This window comes from Strigops habroptila, chromosome 5 (genome assembly GCF_004027225.2).
Source record: "Strigops habroptila isolate Jane chromosome 5, bStrHab1.2.pri, whole genome shotgun sequence".
Lineage (NCBI taxonomy): Eukaryota > Metazoa > Chordata > Aves > Psittaciformes > Psittacidae > Strigops > Strigops habroptila.
The window spans coordinates 79223641-79245788 of record NC_044281.2 but is presented as its reverse complement, the minus strand read 5'-3'; the positions used below and the strand labels follow the sequence as shown (position 1 = coordinate 79245788).

The 22148-nt window shown below is 42.8% G+C and overlaps 1 protein-coding gene across 2 annotated transcripts; it reads right to left on the bottom strand.

Annotated features, from left to right (window-relative positions):
* Window positions 1-316: 316 nt before the first annotated feature.
* Window positions 317-21666, bottom strand: ABRAXAS2 (abraxas 2, BRISC complex subunit). Of its 2 annotated transcripts, XM_030485652.1 has the most exons (9): window positions 21550-21666; window positions 20228-20318; window positions 16619-16655; window positions 14080-14146; window positions 11718-11908; window positions 10873-10992; window positions 10127-10211; window positions 8013-8127; window positions 317-2671 (listed from the first exon to the last, which is right to left on the bottom strand). In XM_030485652.1, the coding sequence occupies exons 1-9, from the start codon at window positions 21619-21621 to the stop codon at window positions 2205-2207; spliced, it is 1245 nt and encodes a 414-aa protein (XP_030341512.1). In that variant the 5' UTR covers window positions 21622-21666; the 3' UTR covers window positions 317-2204. The 2 variants fall into 2 exon arrangements, with proteins under 2 accessions (XP_030341512.1, XP_030341513.1); XM_030485653.1 differs by lacking the exon at window positions 10873-10992 and having other exon boundaries at window positions 21550-21661.
* Window positions 21667-22148: the final 482 nt, after the last annotated feature.

Below are 22148 nucleotides of genomic sequence, written 5' to 3'. Positions count from 1 at the left end.
GTAGGTAAAACCAAGTAGAAATTAAGACTAAAGAACTTGAAGTTCTTTACCCGTGAGGGTGGTGAGGCGCTGGCACAGGTTGCCCAAAGAAGTGGTGAATGCTCCATCCCTGGCAGTGTGCAAGGCCAGGTTGGACAGAGCCTTGGGCACACGGTCTAGTGTGAGGCATCCCTGCCCGTGGAACTGGATGAGCTTAAGGTGCTTTCCAACCCAAACCATTCTATGATTCTAAGACATTTTTTGTTATTAAAAGCTTCCAGAACTCCAGGATCTTTGTATGAAGATGATCACGTGTGGCAGGTACGTAATACGCACGGTACAGCGCTGCCCTCTCCCCCTTCCATCAAATCCCCGTCTGGGCTTTATGAAACCATCCGTTTCAAGCTGTGCTCCAGCACGGAACCTGACAAAGAGTAAAATATAGGTTACAGGATTAAATAAGATTTTATTGTCACATTGAACTGCTTTGTCAGAGATGTACATTTTGCAGGTTTCTGTGCGGAATAAAACTAAAAGACGGTAGTTGCCATCGTGTCCATCCTGATTTCAACACACACACACACACGGACACCACCGGAACCACGGGCGCCTGCACGGAGCCAGTGGTAACAGCAGAGCAAGTTCTCTGTTCAGTGGATTGCAACGCTCCAAGAGAAAATGCATCAAGTTAAGGCTAATGAGAATAATGTCAAAGAGTTAAACCAGCCCACGAGATGTTTAAAGGTGGAAGCACTCGGGAGAAGAGCAGCAACTTGAACACCTCGGGTTCTCCATCTGCTTGATTTAGTACAGGTAAGGAGAGGCTAATGAACAGACTTCTGCCTACATATACAATACATACTGACACTGTAGGCTTCTGTAAATCCAATCTATTGCAACTTTGAAGCAACTGCTTTGTTGTTCTGGGTGTAAACCAAAGAAGTGGTTATTCACCCCCCAATGCAATAAAGGCTTACATGACCTCATCTTAAAACGTGTGGTTTCCCATTGACAGATCAGGGATAGAGTCCAATACTACAAACTTCTCAGTGGCACAATTTCACATATTTTGGGCAACGTTAGCATACAAGCAGTATTTAAATAAAAGTAAGTGCATCCAAACATGAAATTCTCTAAATATACCACACTTCATTTATCCCAATTTTCTGACAAGAGCTGTCATTCCAATTAAAATAGTCATTTACACATTTCACCCAAAGGAAGAGAGGTAATAAACCCAGGGGACTCTCCAACCAACCTTCTCCTACCCTATCCCCCGTGTATTACATAAAATAACTCGTCTAGAGGCGTAAATCCAATATTCAGATGCAAATAAAACGCGAGAAGCGGGCTCTGATGTTTGTCATTTGCAGACTCCAAAGTCCACTCACGATGGAAGTTACTACTTCTCTCAGCCATTTACTCCTGTATGTGCACTTGGTATTGATGCTAAAGTAACAAATGAGACAAGAAATGAGGCTTAGTGTGGCATAAAGTCACTGTAAACCCAGCGGAACCGGAAGAATTCTATTCATGACATTCATTTGGATGATTTACCAGTCGTCCCACCCCCCCCCCCCCAAAAAAAAACACCCTTTACAGAAAAAAAGGCAACCATCAGTTGAAGTGATACACACATTCTGCTAGTAAAAAAAGTGGAAACAAACCCCTTCTCTGTTCAAAGAGCATGCCAATACAAGAAGATCGACCACATCTGCTCCCATCAGGCTTCTCAGGATTATCAAAACTTCTTTGCTTGCAAAGGCCAATTTGGCTTACCATAGAAAGCTATTCTGAAGGCGGCTGATACATGTATTCCCTTTCCAAACTGAAAATTCAAGGCATGATAGTGCAAGAGGTAAGTTTTGATTTGAGAACATTATTTGTAGACTAACTGTGCTTAGTTACTACATCCCAATTTATCGTCTTAAAGAAAATACGGCAACAAAAGCTACAAGATCTCTATAAATTTCATCATTTTGCCTAAGTTTACCAGTACATCCATGAAGCTCATCAGTATTAGTACAACTTGATTATCCTAATGATTCCATTATAAAACTTGCAAAATGTATCACAAGGTGAATAAACCCTCTAGTGCAAGTCTTCTACATGTTGCGTGCACAGTTAAATCCTGTGTAGTTCATTTCCTCCAGGTTAAATCCCCAAAATCTCTCGGCAACAACTGTGAAAAAACAGTGTCATGTGGATTTTTACCCCCCTCCCCATCAAATCTGAGATGTTTGAGTGTTCCTGGAGTCACCATCAGGATGTGCTGAAGGTCGGGAATCTCTTGTCTGTGAGTATTCACTGTCAGATGACTCTGCAGGTTCAAGCAAGTTTTCATAATCACTGTCTTCTGATTCATCAACATTGTCACCAACCGCTCTTTGGGAGGACGGCATGGATGCTCCATTACCTGAATATTTCAATCCTGTGTTTGTGGAAACATAACTGGAAGAACCTACTGCTTGAGGTCGAGGCATAAAAACATTGCTTTCTAGGAGACTGGGACCCACAGTACTTTCTTGATTGCTTGCATTGAAATCGGAATACGGAGGAGGAGGATCGGAGACATCCGGATCTTCAAGCGTGCAGCCTTCCACAGCAAATCCAGTGTAGGACATTCGTGGAACAAACATAGGTTCCAAGTTATCTGTTGGCATCTGCCTGCTTAAAATTGCTTGCTGCATTCCTACAAAAGCAAAGAACATTGGTGTACTTCATGCTTACTTTGCACACTCTACATAACCCGGGTGTAACATCGCACACCCTGCCCTTGGCTGTTCTCTCGCTGGCTGGTGGTTGGTATTAAATGCTAATCCCTGGCATTGCTTTCAGACTCCAGCACTGGATATTTTCCTCTCAGCCTCCACTATTCATCTTTCACAAGTCTGATTTTTGCATTGATGACTACAGAAGACACTATCCCTCACCATCATCTTGCTTATTACTAACTACATCCTCCTCTTTGAGCTTGACAAAGAGTACCTTCCCTAAATTTAGCAGGGCACCCATGACACTCATCAGTATTAGCACAACTTCATTATCCCAGTGATCCCACTTCAAAACCAAAAGATGGCAGAAAGCAAATAACCTATCCGAGAGCAAGTGTGCTACATTTTTATGTGCACAGTCACCCTGTACAGTTTGTTTCCTCCAGTTTAACTCCCCTAAAAACACAGCTACAGGAAGTTTCCATAACCTGCTGCTCTTTCTACCTCATCCTCTCTCTGTATTACTCTGTTGCTTCTCACATCAAGAAGTAGCTCTGCCAGGACTCACTGTGCCTGCTTGTCCTGGTTTCAGCTGGGAGAGAGTTAATTTTCTTCCTAGCAGCTGGTGCATTGCTGTGCTTGGCTTTAGTTTGAGAGCAATGCTGATAACACACTGATGGTTTAGTTGTTCCGAAGTAGTGCTGACCCTGAGCAAGCACTTTCCAGTCTCTCATGCTCTGCCAGTGAGGAAGGACACAAGAAGCTGGGAGGGAGCACAGCCAGGATCTGAACTAGCCAAAGGGGTATTCCATACCATAGCACATCATTCCCAGTATATAAACTGGGGAGAGTTGGCCAGGAGGGGCCAATCGCTGCTTGGGGACTGGCATGTGTCAGTGGGTGCTGAGCAACTGTGTTGTGCATCACATGTGATTTAGTTTCTAAACGTTCATTTCTCCCTTGGGTTTTTTTTTTATGCCTATTATTAACAAAATCATTGTTATTATTTCTATTGTTATTATATTTTACTTTATTTCAATTACTAAACTGTTCTTATCATGGGTTTTACCTTCTTCCAGTTCTCCCCATCCCACCAGGAGTGGGGCTGAGTGAGCAGCTGAATGGTACCTAGTTGCCAGCTGGGCTTAAACCAGAACACTGCTCCTCTCCACCTATGTCTTATTCAGTGCAGAAAGCCTGTCTCACTTTTGATCAGGCCATGACCAGCTTCTGCTGTTGATATTACATCTTAAAAATCACAGTGTACTTTGTCTTACAACGATTCTTGTGCTCGGAGACACTCATGAACAGCAGTAAAGAAGTTCCTTGTCTTCTTCTCTCAAGTTAGTATTGTAAAAGCTTTCCCTCCCAATGTCTGGGACGAGACTAGTGGGCTACTGACACCACCACAGAATCCTAGAATGGTTTGGGTTGGAAAGGACCTTAAGCTGATCCAATTCCAAACCCATGCCTCACCCTAGACCATGTTGCCAAGCCATGGCTCTGTCCATGTGTCGTGCTTAACTTCTGCTAGCATTAAAAATCTACACTCCCACAATAACTCATATTTAGATTTTCAACTAGCCAGCTGAGCAAGACTCATCCTTTGAAGCTGTGTTTCTATAGCCTTGGCACGGTGACCCACAATCAGGGCTCTGGCACCAGTGTAACACTGCTGTGCTGTTCACTGTACCTGCAAAAGCTGGACACCATCACTGATACTTGTTCCCTATGAAAGGCCACACATAATGGGTAAAACCACCACTTCCACATTTTGATTTCTATTTAAGTAATTGTACAGTTAAGACAGTGGCTATAAATATTGTTTTCCACTACGGACAGGGGCTCTTTCCAATCCATTTGGTTTTAACAATTAAAGCAAGACCAAAAGCCACGGGTATGTGTTGCCTTTAAGGATTCCACAGCACCTCCACGTTTCATAAGGAATAGACAGTAACATAAGCACTATGAGGACTAAAAATAAATAGCTGAAGAACTGGTTAAAGAACAACTGCAATGGACTCATCAGGATGAAGCTCCCACAGCTCTGCACCAGAACTATACTCACATTAACCACCTAAAGGATGGAATTTAATCAGCACATGCTTATTAAAATTATAGATGGCACCGTGCTAGTAATAGCTGCAAGTGTAACAGTACCAGAACAGGAATTTGATCTTAAATGAGATGATTTAGAAAATCATTTCAGGAAAGACATGCACAGGAATAACGAACTGCACAAACTGGGAGACGAGGAGCTGCGACATCCTTCTGCAGGTTTACTGGTGATTTATGTAAGCTGTAAATCTCAACATGCATTAGGTGTGCTCAGCTGTTGAGAAACTGTATTATTTCAGTATGTGCTGGAATGGCTACAACTGGAATACTGCCCCTCATTTTGAACACCACAGTTTAATAGGAAAAAGATGGAGGAACTCTATAAAACAAAACAACTTGTTAGAGGTCCAGATATCATAGAATCATAGAATAGTTTGGGTTGGAAGGGACCCCCAAAGGTCATCTAGTCCAAACCCCCTGCAATGAGTAGGGACATCTTCATCTAGATCATGACCTAAGAGGAAAGACTGCAATAACTGGGATGTTATGAGAAGACAGAGGAAACAGTTTCAGTCTTCAAATGTACATAAGAGGTTGCTGTGGAAAGGTAAGCAGAAAGCAGCTTGAATTAGAGGTGTATACAACATTAGACTTAGGAAAAACTTCCTTACTGTAACACCATGCTACTGGAAAAGGCAAAAAACAAGGCTGAAGAGTTCCTTTAATCAAGTCATTCCCTTCAGGAATAAAAATTCCCTCAAGTGCCTATGTAATGGCTTTCATTTCTGATCCACAATACAAGAACTGGGAGATTTCCCGGCACCTGGGAAGCGCATGGCACTCACTATCCCTCAAACATGCTACTACATACACAAAATCGTTTTAGTGATCTGGCAAGTAAAGTCTCAACTGATTTTCATGCAGGAGTGTTAAAGTCATAACCTGGCAACCAAAAATTTAGAAGAACAACAAGCTTTCCCACAACACCACCACAGGAATTTGAATCCCTTTCCCTCCAGCTCAGGGAATGATTAAGTGGAACATTTAACTCCCTAAACCCAAGGAAATTCTCCCGCTATTGAGAAGGGGAGAGAACAGAAGGCCAGCTTCAGTATTTAGCTACTCACAGCTAAAAATACTGCAGGGATCCAAGCTGCATGTTTTCTTGGTTCAGCCCTCTCACATGATTTTCTGCTCTGGCATAAATTTTCAGTGCAGCATTTGCATCTTTGCTGGTAGTACCTAGAGGCTAGCACCGACTGCTCTTCCTCCTCCCCCCCTCATCTTTTGCCATATGGGCTGGGATCAGCTCCAGTCACACTAAATACCCAGCTCTGTTTCTCACTAGCACATGTAGTAGCAGTTCCCTGGCTGTTTCATCTACAGCCAAGCAGGAAACAGCAGTGACTCAATGCCACTTCCACCTTTCACATGGGCTGTGGCTGATGCTGGCTCTTCACCTTCTCTCTGAGGTTTAGAGAAGGAAGAACCTGGGCTGACGGGTCAAACTGTGCTCTGAAATGCTCATGTGATAACAGGAAAAACCAAAAATAGCCAGTCATAGCAGCAGAGGGGCCTGCTGCACAGTTTAGGGTGTTAACCCATCTTTTAGCCTCAGATAGAGCTTTAGATAACAAGATAAACAGATAAAAAACATCTTGTAGCGAAAACATCAATGGTTATTTGCTTATCATCTCAAAACAAGGAAGAAGACTTCAGCAAACAGTGCCTCTGTGTGCTTTCTGGCCTATCCTCTGCTCCTACTCTCCATCTTCAGCCTTCCCTTACCTCACAAATTAAAGTAGATCAGTGATGCTTCCATAGGAAGGGCCAGGCTTTTCTCAAATACCTATCTACTGCTAAGCAAGTGTCTCCCGAAGCCAAATTCCATTTCTAGGAAGGAGGAAGCAACCAGCCAAGTGTGCTCACACAACAGGTCTCACTGATCCAGAAAATCATGGAGCAGCAAAAGAAGGTGAATATACATCTATTACTACCAGTCCTGAGTACATGCTGTGAAAAGTTGTATTGTTAATACAAAATGCAGAACCAATCCTAATAAAACCATGGATTTTTAACGGGACTAATTTGTACCATGGAAACTTAAACCAAACCAATTTGATGCTAATATAGGTCTTCAAAACACAGCAGGAGAGTAATTTCTGCATTCAGAGCTTCACTAGAAAGACTGCACTGATTGTACTGCCTTGAATAAATATTATCTTGAATAAAGAATTAGCCAGTTCAGCTTCCCCCAACACACTGCCTATAGACAGTGGCTATAAACCTGCAAGGAGCACATTATTTCTCTAGTTTCCTGGACTTAAAGCTACTACAGATTGAAATTCCTACCCATGATGCTATGGTACTTGAAATAGGCAGGCAAATTCCAACAATATTCTGCATTTAAATAGTTCTTTCCACTTTCTAGCAGATACTCCTGAAGCTAGGAATGACTTCAAAATGGACTATTGGAAAGATTTAGTTCAACACTGAAAAGTGGTGTTTCAATTCTAGTCATGTTCATCACCAAGTCAGCAAATAATGCAATAAATGCTAAGTTAGGATTCAGTAACTATGAAATGTGAGCAAAGGATAACAATGTACATAGTGTGCTCTAAACCAATACTGAAAATCCCAATACAGCCACGAACAGCTACAAGGTCAAAAATCATCTGGACAGTACTTGAGACCTACATCAATGTTCATCACTTCTGCACTCGTTGTCCTTCACCCAGTCTGTCTGGTGCCCAGTAATAGAACTGAACTCTAACTTCATTAGTGCTGGGCTCATATTTGGGGATAGGGTTGGGAGTGGGAAGGGGAATAAAGATTTCAAAAAGCCACTGATAGCTGCTGGCCTGGAAACACAGCATCCTGTCTCTATGAAACACTGCAAGTGGAATCTCTCCAGTGTTTTGCTTTGCTTTTTCCATCCCTGGCTTTGCTCCATTTTTCCTTTCCTACAACTGATGTTTTCCTCTGTTAGAACAAATAAGTCAATTCTGGAACTTTCTCTACAGCTTTGTCTCTCTCCTCTGTTAGAAGTATGCTCACACTGGATGACTCCTACAGAAACACCTGAAGTCAGCATCCTTTCACACTTCAGGTATCATTCACTGTAAATCCATCCTATACCCTTCCCAATGTGATTTATTTTCCCTTTTGCTATGAGCCATCAAGAATACAATTCAAAATACTTCCTCAAGACATTTTTTTCCTTACAGCATCTGAAACAAAAACAATTAAAAGGCAACTTACTTATTTCTTGTTCCTTTTCACTTTTCTTTTGTGCGATTTGCCTTTTTAACTTGTCTACATCAGCTTGAAAAGATTCAACCACACGTTCACTTTTCTCTACATCTATACATACTGCCTAGGAGAAAAACATGAGACATGCAAAGATGTTGCAGAAATACAGGAAAGGCTTTCATGAGCACATTAATAAAGCTACTACCAGACAAGAAAGCATTCAAAGCACGAAACTAAGATCAGGAGTTAACTATATCACAGCATAATATTCAACCTGAAGATGGTTTTCTTCACTGGCTGTTGCCAATTCCCAACTGCTGCACAACAGGAAAAGCATTTCCGAATAATTCATCATTACAGGAAGATTTGGACTAAAATCCAAACTTAGTTCTTCCTACTTAGTGCAAGAGAGTTTTCTTTTTAATACACTGTTGTTAGCACAATAATGCTATAGCAGCACAATTAAAATGTAGCATAAAGGTATCTAGGCCAAATTTGGACTGAGATATGAAACAGTTGACTCAAGACAACTGTCCCAAACTCATCTCCTGACTGATATCTCTTAAATAAACAAGACCATGGATTTTCCAACAAGATTTCCCTATCCTGGTTGGAAAAGAATGTAAAATTTTCATAGAAGGCTCTAAGTTTAACAACAGTTCTGAATAATATTGATTTATTTTTTAATCTAGACATATTATAGTGACTATTATTTACTTACTTCCTCAGAAATCAAGTATTGGTCATTATACATTCGATGAGTTTTGAAGTGTACACAACTGTAAAAGCACTGATGAGTCTTAAACCAGTAAATCACTACCCATTTACTGGTTCTTCTCCAAAAGGTTACTAGTAGGGATCTTACCAACAAGGCTGAAAAACATTAACCATGCTTTCTGCTCCATATCTCATTCTTATATAAGATTATATAAACTCTCCCAAGTAATTTGGGATGAATATCACATTCCCTATACTGGAAGTAAGAAAACTTATTTCCAGCCTTGTCACACTCTCTGTGAAACAGTCATTTTAAAGATAGGAGTTCCTGGAGTTACCTAACACCTAAGTTACTTTTAAGCTCTGTAAACAACGTAGAGCAGCATGATTTACATGGCGAAATACACCAAGGTCATAGTTTGAACAGGTAGAAGACAACTCCCTGATTGATGTTGCATTTTCCAGACACTAATTCAAACAGCAGCAAGAGCATGAAAGGATGTATGTGCTCTTGGCAAAAACAACCTTACAGAATGCCATTAGCTAATGGGATAGACCTCTGATGATAAATGTTTGTGCCTCCTGAAGCTGGCACAAAAGCTGCCTGCCTTCCCATTGCAAGTTGCTCACCTTACAAGGCAGGGTAGAAAGTAGCAACTTCCAGCAAGAAATAGTAGTTCTCCTGCGCAAGCAGGTCAGGGGATGGTTGGAGGAATCACTACCTTGTTCTCTCCTATATGTGCGAACCAGCAAAGCTGGAGCAGAGACACAAATCCCTCCAGGGCAGATGTAAGGGGAAAGCCTGGAAATAAGCTGTGACTACAGCACAATTAGCAGATGTGTGTGCTCCTGAGGGAGCAGAGCTTCGCTGCTCTTCGCACAGGACAAGCTGTGAACTGACAAGCTCACATTTAGTAGATTTGACACTCCAGGCACTTTCAGATGCTTTGCCACATTTGGAGCAGGATTCACTCATGCTCTACAAGAAACATTCACAAGTTTTAACTAACAGATGGAGCTCTTTGCTGCATGCTACATACTAAGAGCCAGAGACGTTTTTAAACTGAGACAGGCAAGCCTTTAAACCTGTGCAAATCCCCACAGCCTTCAGCAAGGCTTTTCTTCAACACATGCTCTTAAAAATAGCTGATGTCTCCCAGAAATCCCTGAGCATTAAATCATTCTTACTTGCAAAAGAGAAAGAATTGGTGCTATTTAGATCAACCAATTCTACAGCAGCCTTTGCAATGCACCCATTAAATAGAACCTGGCACATTTCATCATTAGTCAGACTTATTTCCCCACAGTTCATGATGAATTATAAGCTTTAACCACTCCTGGTTTAGCCAAAGGCCAAACAAAAGATGCCACATGCATAGTGAGCAACATTAACTAAAGGAAGTTACCTGTACTTTTTCCTGAAGTGCATTATAAACCTGATAGATAGCCCTGATGTCCTTCATCACTCCATCTTTGTCAAAAAAGTCAGTACTAAAAAAGAAGCAGAAATCATTAGTCAGAAAAGCCAACACGAGGTTCCAGCTCATGCTGCCTGTGAATTGCCTGTGAATATATATAAAACTATATATAAAAAATGTGTTTTATATTGCTAAAAAAGTACCATACTCCCAAGAACCAAAATTTGGACAGCAGCATATTCGATACCAAAAATTCCTTCTGGATCAAGGAAGTCCCATTTGAATGAGATTGAACTTGTGCAGAAATCCTTAAGCTGGTCTAATTCCATTGTTAACAGTCAGAAGAGCTACTTTAATGCTGCATTTACAGCATTTAGTTAAAATTGCTTAAGAAAAACAACAAGACTTCAACACTTCCAAGTCAGAATTCAAGTTTTAAACTGAGATTGCACACAGAATTCTTTGGAAGGGGTGTGGGTGGAAATAAACCAAGCAAGTTCCAGCCAGAAGGCTCACCAGCCATAGGAACTCCACTTTTCAGATCAGGGCACTGAATCCTCTTTGTTCTTCTACAAGATTCAGTTCTAAACAGGAAAAAAAACACACTAGGAACTGACTATTCTCCTCCAAAACTAGTTTCTTCCTGCTTGAAACAGGTGTTTGTAGTGTCCTTTGGAAGGTACAGAAGGTGGAGCTTGATGCCTGTACTTCATTTGCAAAGGAAAAGTCCTTACCCGTGTTCCTTAATAACTTTGGCATAACTCTGAGAAGTATTTGGCACTGAAGAAACTTTGTATTCCTGTTGACTAGTGTTGCCTAGATTAGGAATAGTAAGTGACACTCTTTGATTATACCTGTAGAGAAAGTGCAGAAAGACTTCTTAATTCATATGCAAAAGATTATTTACAATAGCCTTGGTATTACTATCCCAGCTCTCTAATGATCCCAACTCCTCTAAATTCAAAGCTTCTGCATTAGGTTTATTATATTATTATTATGCTAAATATTAGAAGCCATGTTCCAAATAAATACATGATAAACTCCCTTGAGATGAACCTCCCTCTGTGCCTCTTAGAACCTTTGAATTGGGCATTCAAACTACTACAGATACAAGGGTGAAGCTACATTCAGGTCTACTATAATGAATATGGTACTGACACCTGATTTCTCTTAAAAATCTTTTGGCATTGATGTTGTCTGAAGATTTAAAGACTGAAAAGAACTTTTGCTCATCCCAAAACTTTAATTACTTGCACAGGAAAAAGAAAAACAGCTGCCATAGAAACATAGAATGGTTTGGGTTGGAAAGGACCTTCAGATCATCCAGTTCCAACACCCAACGCCACGGGCAGGGACACCTTCCACTAGAGCAGGTTGCTCCAAGCCCCTGTGTCCAACCTGGCCTTGAACACTGCCAGGGATCCCTAACAACTGTACACCAAGACATCACTTGGCAATCACAAAGTCTTCTTTATGTGTAAAGAGATTGTACAAACTTCAAAATAGTCCAGAGTATAAAGAATAGCAAGAAGCAGCAGAACAAAATATGAGTATTGGTTCATATACAGACATTGCTTACCTTCGGTTTGGTCTAAAAAGCACATATTCTAAAGCATGTGTTGAATTATTTGCAGTGGAAATGAAGCTGAAGAGGAGGAAGACAAGATCAGGCACTCCAAGAATATGGGTCAGCTGTTTATGGATGATGTGTTCTCTATATGACATTTGCTGCTGAGTGTTTCTCCTAAATCTGTACCACCCGATAACGTTCTGTAATGAAAGTACATCAGAAAAAAACCAAAGTATTAACAGAGAGATACAGATTTACCTTCTGATAACGAAGTTGCTGAAACTCTGGTATCATGTGAATTAGCCAATAGCTTTATTACAACAAAATCAGCCTGAATTACTCCAGGTTTGAACCTATTAACCTGAAACAAGTGACAACTTATTACAACATGCCTAAATACTGCTCCACCTTGCTGTGCTACAAACATGCAAGTGCTATTCAAGATCCCACTTCCAATATCCTTCAATTGTTCCATTTTAGCAACAAAACCTTGGAGCATCATCACATGATTAGATTTGAGCTGTTTTCACACACAGCAGACGCGGGGTTTCTGTAGCACTACATATTTCAACTGCCTATTCACTTGTATTGATTTGTGCTCCACAAACATGTTTGCAAACTCATGGCTGTTGATGAGACACATGGGACTAATCTGCTGTGTACAATATAATTACCTCACTGTGTATTGAATTATGAAAGATTCTTATGCAGATCAGATAAGATCCACTCTAATTCCATGATTATATTGTATACAACACGTATTCAACTCCTTTCCCTCATGTAAGCTAACGTTTAATTGAAGAGATTAATGAAAAAGGACTCCTCATGAGCAATTTGGGTTAGGAAGAGTCTCAGGAATAGGTGCTATCATGTAATGATGTATTAAGACTGCATGTATATGTTCAGTGGAATAGAGCAGATTCTACATATTCTACATCTTGCCAGAGCCTCCCTGCAAGGTAGGTCCTACCAAAGTAAAATTCAATTGAAAACTAGTTGGAGACAGTTTTTCCTTGTTTTTTGTCTTGTTTCCTGAAATGGGAACTTAATACAGTGTTCTAGAGGAGAATTCAGGATTTGAGACTGGCAACTCACTCCATCATCAGCACATAAACATACATGTCTGTATGTATGTACACCCAAAGCACCTATGTACTCAGCATAAATATGTTAGTATACACAGAGGAGTTTATTCTGAGAGCACTTTCTGGAAGAAAGAGACAAGAAAGAAGCATCACAATCGTCAGTGTTGCAGAGGTTGCACAGATTGAGGACTTGCTTCCCTAAAGATCCCTCCTCCTTGTCTGCAAGCAAAAGTGAGCAGAAAGGAAGGACTGCAAATGCAATTAGCAATTGAGCAATGCTTTGCATAACGATTCACACGGTAGGCTTCTTACTCAGAGGAGTGAGAGTTACACTTGAGTTACCTGTAGGGGACAGAAATCCCAAGAGTTGGCCATGCCTTGGCAGTTTACTACTAGTGAAACACAACCAGCAGTGCTACCAGCAGCCGGAACGATGTTGGTTTGATGCTGCTTGGTAAAAATGAGTCAAACAAGAACAAAAGGTCTTGTTTTAATCACTCTGGCACCAACCAAACCTCATCAGCCAAATTCATGTACTAGAGGCTTCCCTGCTGTGTCTAACAAGGTCCACAGTTGCCATAAATTGTACTGTCAAGCTGTCATCTGGCTTTCTGCCAGAGCAAAGAGACTGGTGGATTCACCTCCCTACCTGAGGAACCACATCTGCAGCTCTGTTCTTTGATGTATCAGTGCAGGAGAACTTCTGAATCAGTTATTCAGTAACTACAGATAGTGCACTGCAAGCGTGGAAGGAAACCTTGAAAAAGGTTTGACTCTTCTCCATGTAACTCCTAAAATTGAATCTTCTTAACACTAGTTGTGCTACTAACATATACACGACGTAAAGCTATGACAGCATCTGACATAACTGATAGAACAGTTTGTCCGGTTTAAACCTGACACTGCAAAAATTGCAATTATCATTACAACTCTTTAAAACAAATGCTTTAGAACAGGTTTTCAGGTCAGCTACATCTTGGTTGGTTTCAGCAGCAGAGGACACAAACATTATGCTCCATGCGTAGCTCAGAAATGAGTGGGTTAATGCCAGCCCTTCACTTTTGGAGAGTTAAGCTTAAACCCTTTGCATTTCTTCAGGGAATTCAGACATTACCCCCACCTAAGTGCCACAAATCCACCAACTGCTGTAGGGAATAAACCTTGGGTCAAACTAAATGACCAGTATCAGATGAAGGTATTACTTCTAGTTAGCTACCTCTGTTTTCCAAACCCATCTTTCTAGTTACAGGCTCTAACGACCAGAAGGAGGAAAAGATAGAACTTACTTTTCTTCGGTCTTTAAGAATCCTGTCCAAACTCTCCTCATTAACCTTGCCTGCATAGTCATAAAAGCTTGAACCAAAAAGGAAGAGAGAAAGGTAGGTACATAGTTTACACACACACATTATACAGAATTTATACTGTTCTTCAAATAGATGACATTCTATACATTACAAAGCAGCTTCTATAGTTTTACCTTTATCAACATAGGTCAGTATTCACACCACCTACTTAGGAGATCTGACTCTGGTGCCATATAGAGCACAGTTAGAAGCTTTGGTTTGAATAGAGGCAGTTGCTTACAGAGGAAGGTGCAGAGCATTGCAATTAGATGCATAAGAGTAGCTGGAGCAAAAACTCTAACCACTTTTAAACCACTAGTAATGAAATACAAGAGGCCTCTAATTATTAGGTTTAAAATGCTTTCACTGCACATATTAGTTAGATGCTTAGTATTTCCTTGGCAGCCCCCTACAACAAGGAGTATGTACGTCATGGACTGTGTCATTTCATTTTGACCAGCAACGTGCTTTGATAAGGAGGTCTCCCTGCCAAAGAAGAAAGGAAAACAGGGCCATTTACATGCAGCTGCTAATCAATTTGTTGAGCTCCAACCCTGCAATTACACTCACATGATTGGATCCTTGAAGCCAAAACAGTTATCCTGAGGTCAGCAAGAATGCAAAGTATCACCATCTTTCCATATGGCTCTGCTTATAAAACTGAGGCCCAAAGCCTAAGGTGTTATTTAGAGGCCATGACAGAGTTCAGAATTTATAAATCTATCTACACAGACAGGTTTATAAATTCGAGTAGATCACACTTCTTGAGCAAAGGGAAAACATCTGAAAATCAATTCCTCCTTCACTTACCTGCCAAGTCCTTAGCCTCTTTCAAGAGCTGCTATCACTAACACCTAAAGCAGTGCAGGAAAACACTCTGCTTTAGAGGTCTATCATCTCAACTCTTGTGGGGGGGGTAAAAAAACACAACAGAAAATGCTAAGCTCAGTACTTGGCTGGTAAATAAGGGTGGAAATAAGATTTGTTTCAAGTTCTTGTGAATATTAAGGTTACAATTAATTACTAATTTGAGATAGTACATAACATTTGCATAACTTTTCAATCCATGTTCACAGTATTTATGCATTCCAGTAAGCAGTGCATATCCAATTCTTCCTCCTTCTGTGCTTTATAAGACCAGTTTTCTTATGGGATGAGCAACTAGTATGTAACAAAACACCTTCACTTGAGAACTGCACAGAGAAATCAATCCTTTTAAAATCCTTCCTTCTTACTCAGTTCCCACATGCTGGTAAAAGCACTGGAACCAAGCCTGTTATACTGGATGAGTGGATGAGCATTAGGCCTCATCAGACTGGTTACGCTGCAGTCAAAAGGATAAGGCAGAATGCCCCAAAATCAGCATCTGCTACAACTAACAGAGAAACCAAGAGCCTGCTCTGTTGTTGATAAAAGCTGTATGAACTGAGAGAGTTTCCCCTGTGCTCTGAAGTAAATGAATCATCAGTTTTCTGGTGCAGAAATCATGCAGTGAAATACAGACTCCTTCCTCCCTCAGCTCAGTTACTAACAACCAAGTTCTTGACTGGGGAGAAGCAGTGAACGTGATGGGGTTTGATATGAGCTGCACGAAGCATCCCTGGGAACCACAAAGAGCCTAGGAGAGCCTGGGATGTTACCTTGATGTGGAGAGTCTCTAACATTTAAATCACTGGGTTGAGAGTATCCCCTCTGTAATTATCAGATAGCAAATGACAGACTGCAGCTTTTCTTTCTAATGCAACCAATGTCAACCATCATATCTAAGGTACTGAGTCTCAAGTGGCCAGAAACATCTACAGACAGGCAAGAGGAGAGTAACTGGACATTCCTTCTACAAAGATTAATTAGGAATCCCTTCTAAAAGGAATTTCTAGACAGCAATTTAGAAGCCATCACTGTATAACAGTGAAGACTCTAGAAAAAAGCTACACATAAATAAATGGAAGCTGCTAAACAGAATATATTAGACCTGTAGTTAACTTACATTCTGGAGTGCAGGAGATCAGAAAGCAGAAGTAATGAGTAAGCTGAAGGTTTCAGAGCAATTAATTGGTGCAAGTGAGGACAACTAACTAGAAAGCAGCCTGTTAACAGCAAGTTACTAAGGTGAGGGCATCAGGCCCAAGCAGAGCTAAGCTCAGACTACAATGATTCAAACTGGTTTTGACATTCATCCTAATTATCAGGGTGAGATGATGTGATCTGACTGCTACTCTATCTCCAGTAACGACATGAGGTGGAAATGCAGAGGGATAGAGAAATAAGCCCACAGAGGCCACCTTGGCACCCTTTCTAACCTAAGGTAAGGGCTCCTAAAACTATAAACTCACTTTCATTGCCAGGGTTGGTGCTATTTACATGTACTTCTGTAATACCATCAGATGAGTAAGCAATGCAATGGTAGATACATTTGAAATGCTGATATAGTTCAGTCTCTATATTCTGCAGGCACCCCAGGAAGACAACAGAAAACGCTTACCTAAAGAGTTTTGAACAAGGCTCATGGTTATGGATTTCTGCAACAAACAAACAAAAAAGAGACATATGTCCGAGTGCTGAAGGTAAAGAGAAATTCCAGGGGCAAATCTTGCATGAACTTTCCACATCACAGCTACTGAGCAAATGAACATTTGTGTCACACCACACACTGCCCTCCATGTCTCAACAAGACCTGGTGACACAGCAGCACACCCGGAAAGCAAACTTCTCCTTCTAGTCTGCTATTTTACACAGGGAAATGCTTTAACAATGAGCAAGAGAGGCACTTGCTCAGATACACACAGATATAACTGAGCCTCAAATACATTATCTTATAGTTGTGAGCTCCTCCCAAAGGCATTTATGCCTTTTTCTTTTTGATACACCCACAACAGTTCACTTGCATTTATATACAGTGTTGATGACAACAACAATGGATAAAAACAGGGATGGGGAAGGGAATCACTGAAACATTACACTCTGGAGTATTGAAGAGGCAAGGCAAATAGAATCTCTGATGAGAACAGGGGTTAAACACCACTCCAAACCAGCTGCAATTTCTGATTCTGTTATATGAAGTATTAAAAAGTCATTAAAAAGCAGAATATTTTTCATTGAAGAGGTTGTAATAAATGCAATAATAATAAAATTAGTAACATGTAATAATGTGATAAAACGTAATAATCTCAGAGACTCCCAGACTGGGTTGGGATGGAAGAGACCTTAAAGCTCCTCCAGTTCCATCACGAGCAAAGAGCCAATCCACATCATCTCCCTAACACCAAGCATGACTTACAGATGTTTTGTGGTATTTAGTACTTCTTTTAAGCTCTCTTCTACTCTCTTTCCCAAATACAGCTGATCATTATTCCCATTATTACACCTCAACCACATAACTTTTGTCTGAAGCTGTATTTGCTCAGCCTGAATGGTACTTCTGTAGCAATATTACTTCAAGCTCCGACATTAGAACCCCACTGGAGGGTACAGCCACAACTTGGTGTTCAGACTCTTCCTTCCTGGAGGATGAGTCACCACGTGCTGTTCTGAAAGGCAAAGCCTGCTCCTCACTGCAGTCTGGGTGCAGGCAGAGTCACATCACAACTCCCAGGACCAACAGGCTGCACACGTGAGCATCTTGGCATATTTAGCCACTGTCAAAACAAGGCCCTGAACACCCATGGCAGGCGTGCTGCTGAGAAACTGCATTCCCACTGGCAACAACTCCTCATGCTGCTGCTGTTTGAGCTACTGACTGACTTTGTTTGGAATCGGATTTAGATTAGACATTAGGCAGAAGCTCTTCCCTGTGAGGGTGCTGAGGCGCTGGCACAGGGTGCCCAGAGAAGCTGTGGCTGCCCCATCCCTGGCAGTGTTCAAGGCCAGGTTGGACACAGGGGCTTGGAGCAACCTGCTCTAGTGGAAGGTGTCCCTGCCCGTGGCAGGGGGTTGGAACTGGATGAGCTTTAAGTCCCTTCAACTCAAACCAGTCTGGGATTCTATGAATTGTTTAAAAGTCTAATCAACCCCATTACTTCCACACTGGCATCCAGGAACCTGTGGAAACAATCTGCTAAACAAAACCAGCAAGAGAAATTAATGCAGCTTAGACCAGCTCCTGACAGCAAATATGTTGACTAAGACAACTGAGAGCACACACTTGAATCTTGGGTTCTTATGTTGCTACACAGACCTTGTGCTTTGAAAAACAGGAAGCAAGAAGCCTGCTGCTCACATTGCATGAAGGAGCTATCATTCAAGTTTTGCATACTGACTTATTTTTATATATATACACAAAATACATACGTATTTTTATATACACCTGCTATATACATACACATATATACTCAAACACCACCACTGAGCTTTGAGGCAACAGACACAGAAGGATATTAAAACTTATCTGTGACAACAATGCCTCAAAACTGTCAATCCCAGTTCAGGAGTGGAACTGGGAACTCAAGAGTTAATGTCAATGGATAAATACTGAAGTATGAATTTGGTAAACAATAAACACATCCAGCAGATCTGCCGGGGCAGAAACTCCATTACAGATATTAACTGTAACCAAGGATGTGACAAGAGTTATCTAACAAGGGAGTAACTGTTAACACCACAAACACTTGGTTTATGAAACCACTGCCGGTGGTGACGGTGCTGTGTCACACTGCCAACAACAACTAAGAGCAGTTATCACCAAGTAGTAACGTCTGGTTTTGTCTGAGCAGAGCAGTCGGCTGCCTGCCCTTACACAAGGCTTTGATAGCGATTATATCCCCACAAAACAAATCCTAGGCCTCTGGTTTTTGTGATTGAGCTCAATTGTAACTAGTTGACACTTCACACTGTCACTTTAGCACCCGTGTTTCCTTAGGAATAACTGCAACAGAAAACGACTTCACCTTCTGGATTCTTGAAGACAGAACCATCACCAATTTAAGGTGGCAAGCACCTTAAGATGTAACAGTTAGAACACACTGTCCATTAGTTCTGCATCAGAATAACATTTCAGAGTCCATTACAAGCCACTTGGGTATTAGCTCAGCTTTAGGCAGACCCCGCTATGTTAGCTGGAGGCAGATCCACACAGCCATGTACACATTTAGGTCTTTAAAGAAGGTATTTTAACATTGGGTGATATATACGTGAACAAAAGGGGCATTTTCATTCAGGGGTTTCCTATTTTCTATGAACCATCAAGCTAAAAACATGCAACAGCTTCTCATGTCTACAAATATCTACTTCAACCAACACAACTTTACAGCAAGATCTTAGATCTTCTCTCACGTTTCACAACACCAACAAACCAGCTGCACAGTCCTTGTGCTTAGCAATAAACTGTTTGGCAATACTCCTTGGCAAATCTTGCTGTGACAGTGCAGGATGTCACCAGCTACCAGCCCTCCATCCAAACCCTCCACTGGAAATCTGTCCTTGCAGCCTTAGGAAATCAAGCAACACGTTTTTATATTGAGCACATGATTGTATTTAGAATCCTAGAATGGTCTGGGTTGGAAAGGACCTTAAGATCATCCAGTTCCAACCCCCTGCCGTGGGCAGGGACACCTCACACTAAACCATGTCACCCAAGGCTCTGTCCAACCTGGCCCTGAACACTGCCAGGGATGGAGCATCCACAACATCCCTGGGCAACGCATTCCAGTGCCTCACCACCCTCACTGTAAAGAACTTCTTCCTTAGATCTAATCTAAACTTCCCCTGTTGAAGTTTGAAGCCATTACCCCTTGTCCTACCACTACAGTCCCTAAGGAAGAGGCCCTCCCCAGCATCTTTATAGGCAACCAGCTCAAAGAGGCAACTCCCTGAAGAGCCAAAAGCCAAATGAATAATTTCTCCATCATGAAACACAAATAAGTGTCTTCAATGAATGATCTTTTCTCCACAAAAGATGCATAAAACCCTGTATGTAGCAAAGGACCGTTTCCTTTCCTCACATCTCAAGCACAAACACACAAATACTGCAGCAAATGGGAGTCTGAAGGGCTGGAACATCTTGGGCTGGTCTCACAAGTGAAATAACTCTCATTGAATTGTACTGAAACTTGAAACCAGAGATCCTTTAGAATTTCTCAATGTTTCTATTACTTACCAATCACTTGTAGAAATTCAGTGTTGCTGATCTGTGAATCACTAATGCTAAAGGTCTCTTCTTGTCTCACCTCTCCCAGCAGAAATCCTTCCTACAATGTTAAAGGGGAAGAAAAAAAGGACTAAAAATAGAAAAAATACCCCCATATCCATTCATTTGCTGTAATATATTTAGCATTAAATGGAAGAATTCAAATAAAGATTGAGTTTGAAATAAGCATCAGAGCTGCAGAAGGTATAACCCGTCCTTTGGTTTACAGAGACTGAGTTTCTGATTTACCAACATCCTTTCACAACACAGAGGAACAGGTTGTCCAAAAATAGCATCCTACTGAAAGCTTCCATAAGTAACACAATTTGTACAAGGCAAACACTGGTTATGTAAAGAGCAGCTCTGCAGCCAGTCCCCGTTGCACAGGCACACAGTGGATGAGGAGGAGGCCTGAGCACGCTGGTTTTGGGCAACCTGATCTAGTTGAAGATGTCCCTGCTCATTGCAGGGGGTTGGAATAGATGAGCTTTGAAGGTCCTTTCCAACCCAAACCCTCTGTGATGCACAGCGCCACTACTGCTCTGGGCCACCAAAGCTAACGGGAAGCGGAGCTTCCATCTGCAGAGGCTTATTCAAATTCACACACAGAGATCGGGCTGGATGTTGAACAACAGCAGGGCTCATAAAGCACAGAGAGTAACTCAAAACCACCTTTTATCCTCCATTCCCACCCAAAATGAGGGAAGAGAGTAAGCAGGAACAGATCCTTTAGGCATAAGCATGGAGACAGAGGAGCATCGCTTCCCGGTGCAGCGAGAAGGGACCAAGCTCAGACCAGAAGCCTGTCAACAGCACCGCGTGATTTCAGTCCCGCACTGTCACCGGGCTGCGTTGCGGGTGCTGGGAAGCCAGCGCCGCTCCTCACACACGCACTCCCACCGCTTTTCCACACGCGTTTTTCCCCCTAGAACCGCTTCCCGGCGTGTGATGCGGGAGCCCCGCACCCGGGAGAAGGGGGGGGGGGGAGCCCCGCGCCCAGCCCAGCGCCGCGCAGGGCGGGCCCCGGCGGCTCTGCGAGTCACACCCGCAACACCCCACCGCGAACCGGGGCCAAGCGACCCCCGCAGCCCCTCCGCGCCGATCGGCACCGCTTTGCCGCCGGCAACACCGCACCGGGGCCGCTACCGCCAACCGGTACCCACGGCTGGGGCCCAAACGGCGGCGGCCCGGCCCGGCCGCGCTGGGAGGAGGATGGGGGATGGAGACCAGCCCCGTTAGCCCCAGAGACGCCCGCCCCGGCGCGCCGGGAGGCGGCAGCCCCGGGCACGTACGTGGTCGGCGCTGCTGTTGGCGCTGTAGTAGCAGACGGAACTGAACGTGTAGCCCGAGATGGAAGCCGCCATGATGGACACCGCCGCCGCCGCCGAGCCCACAAGACACCGCGTACGCTCGCGGCCCGCTCAGTTCCGGCGGCGGCGCGGGGGGGATCATGGGAAGTGTAGTCCCCACACACGGGGCTGAGCCCCGGGGAGGTGGCCGGGGTTTGGCGGGTGAACGGGTCCGGTTCTTGTGCGGCGGGGACAGAGCTGCGGCACGGCCTGACCCGCGGCTGGCACCGTGCGCACAGTGCCGGGGAGCGGTGTCAGTGAGACCGTGCTGAGAGGAGCGAGCACCTGCATGTGATGGGTCCTGTGCAAAGCTGCTTAGAATGAGATCATAGAATCCCAGCCTGGTTTGGGTTAAAGGGACCTTAAAGCTCATCCAGCTCCAATCCCCTGCCACGGGCAGGGACACCTTCCACTAGAGCAGGTTGCTCCAAGCCCCTGTGTCCAACCTGGCCTTGAACACTGCCAGGGATGGGGCAGCCACAGCTTCTCTGGGCACCCTGTGCCAGCGCCTCAGCACCCTCACAGGGAAGAACTTCTGCCTC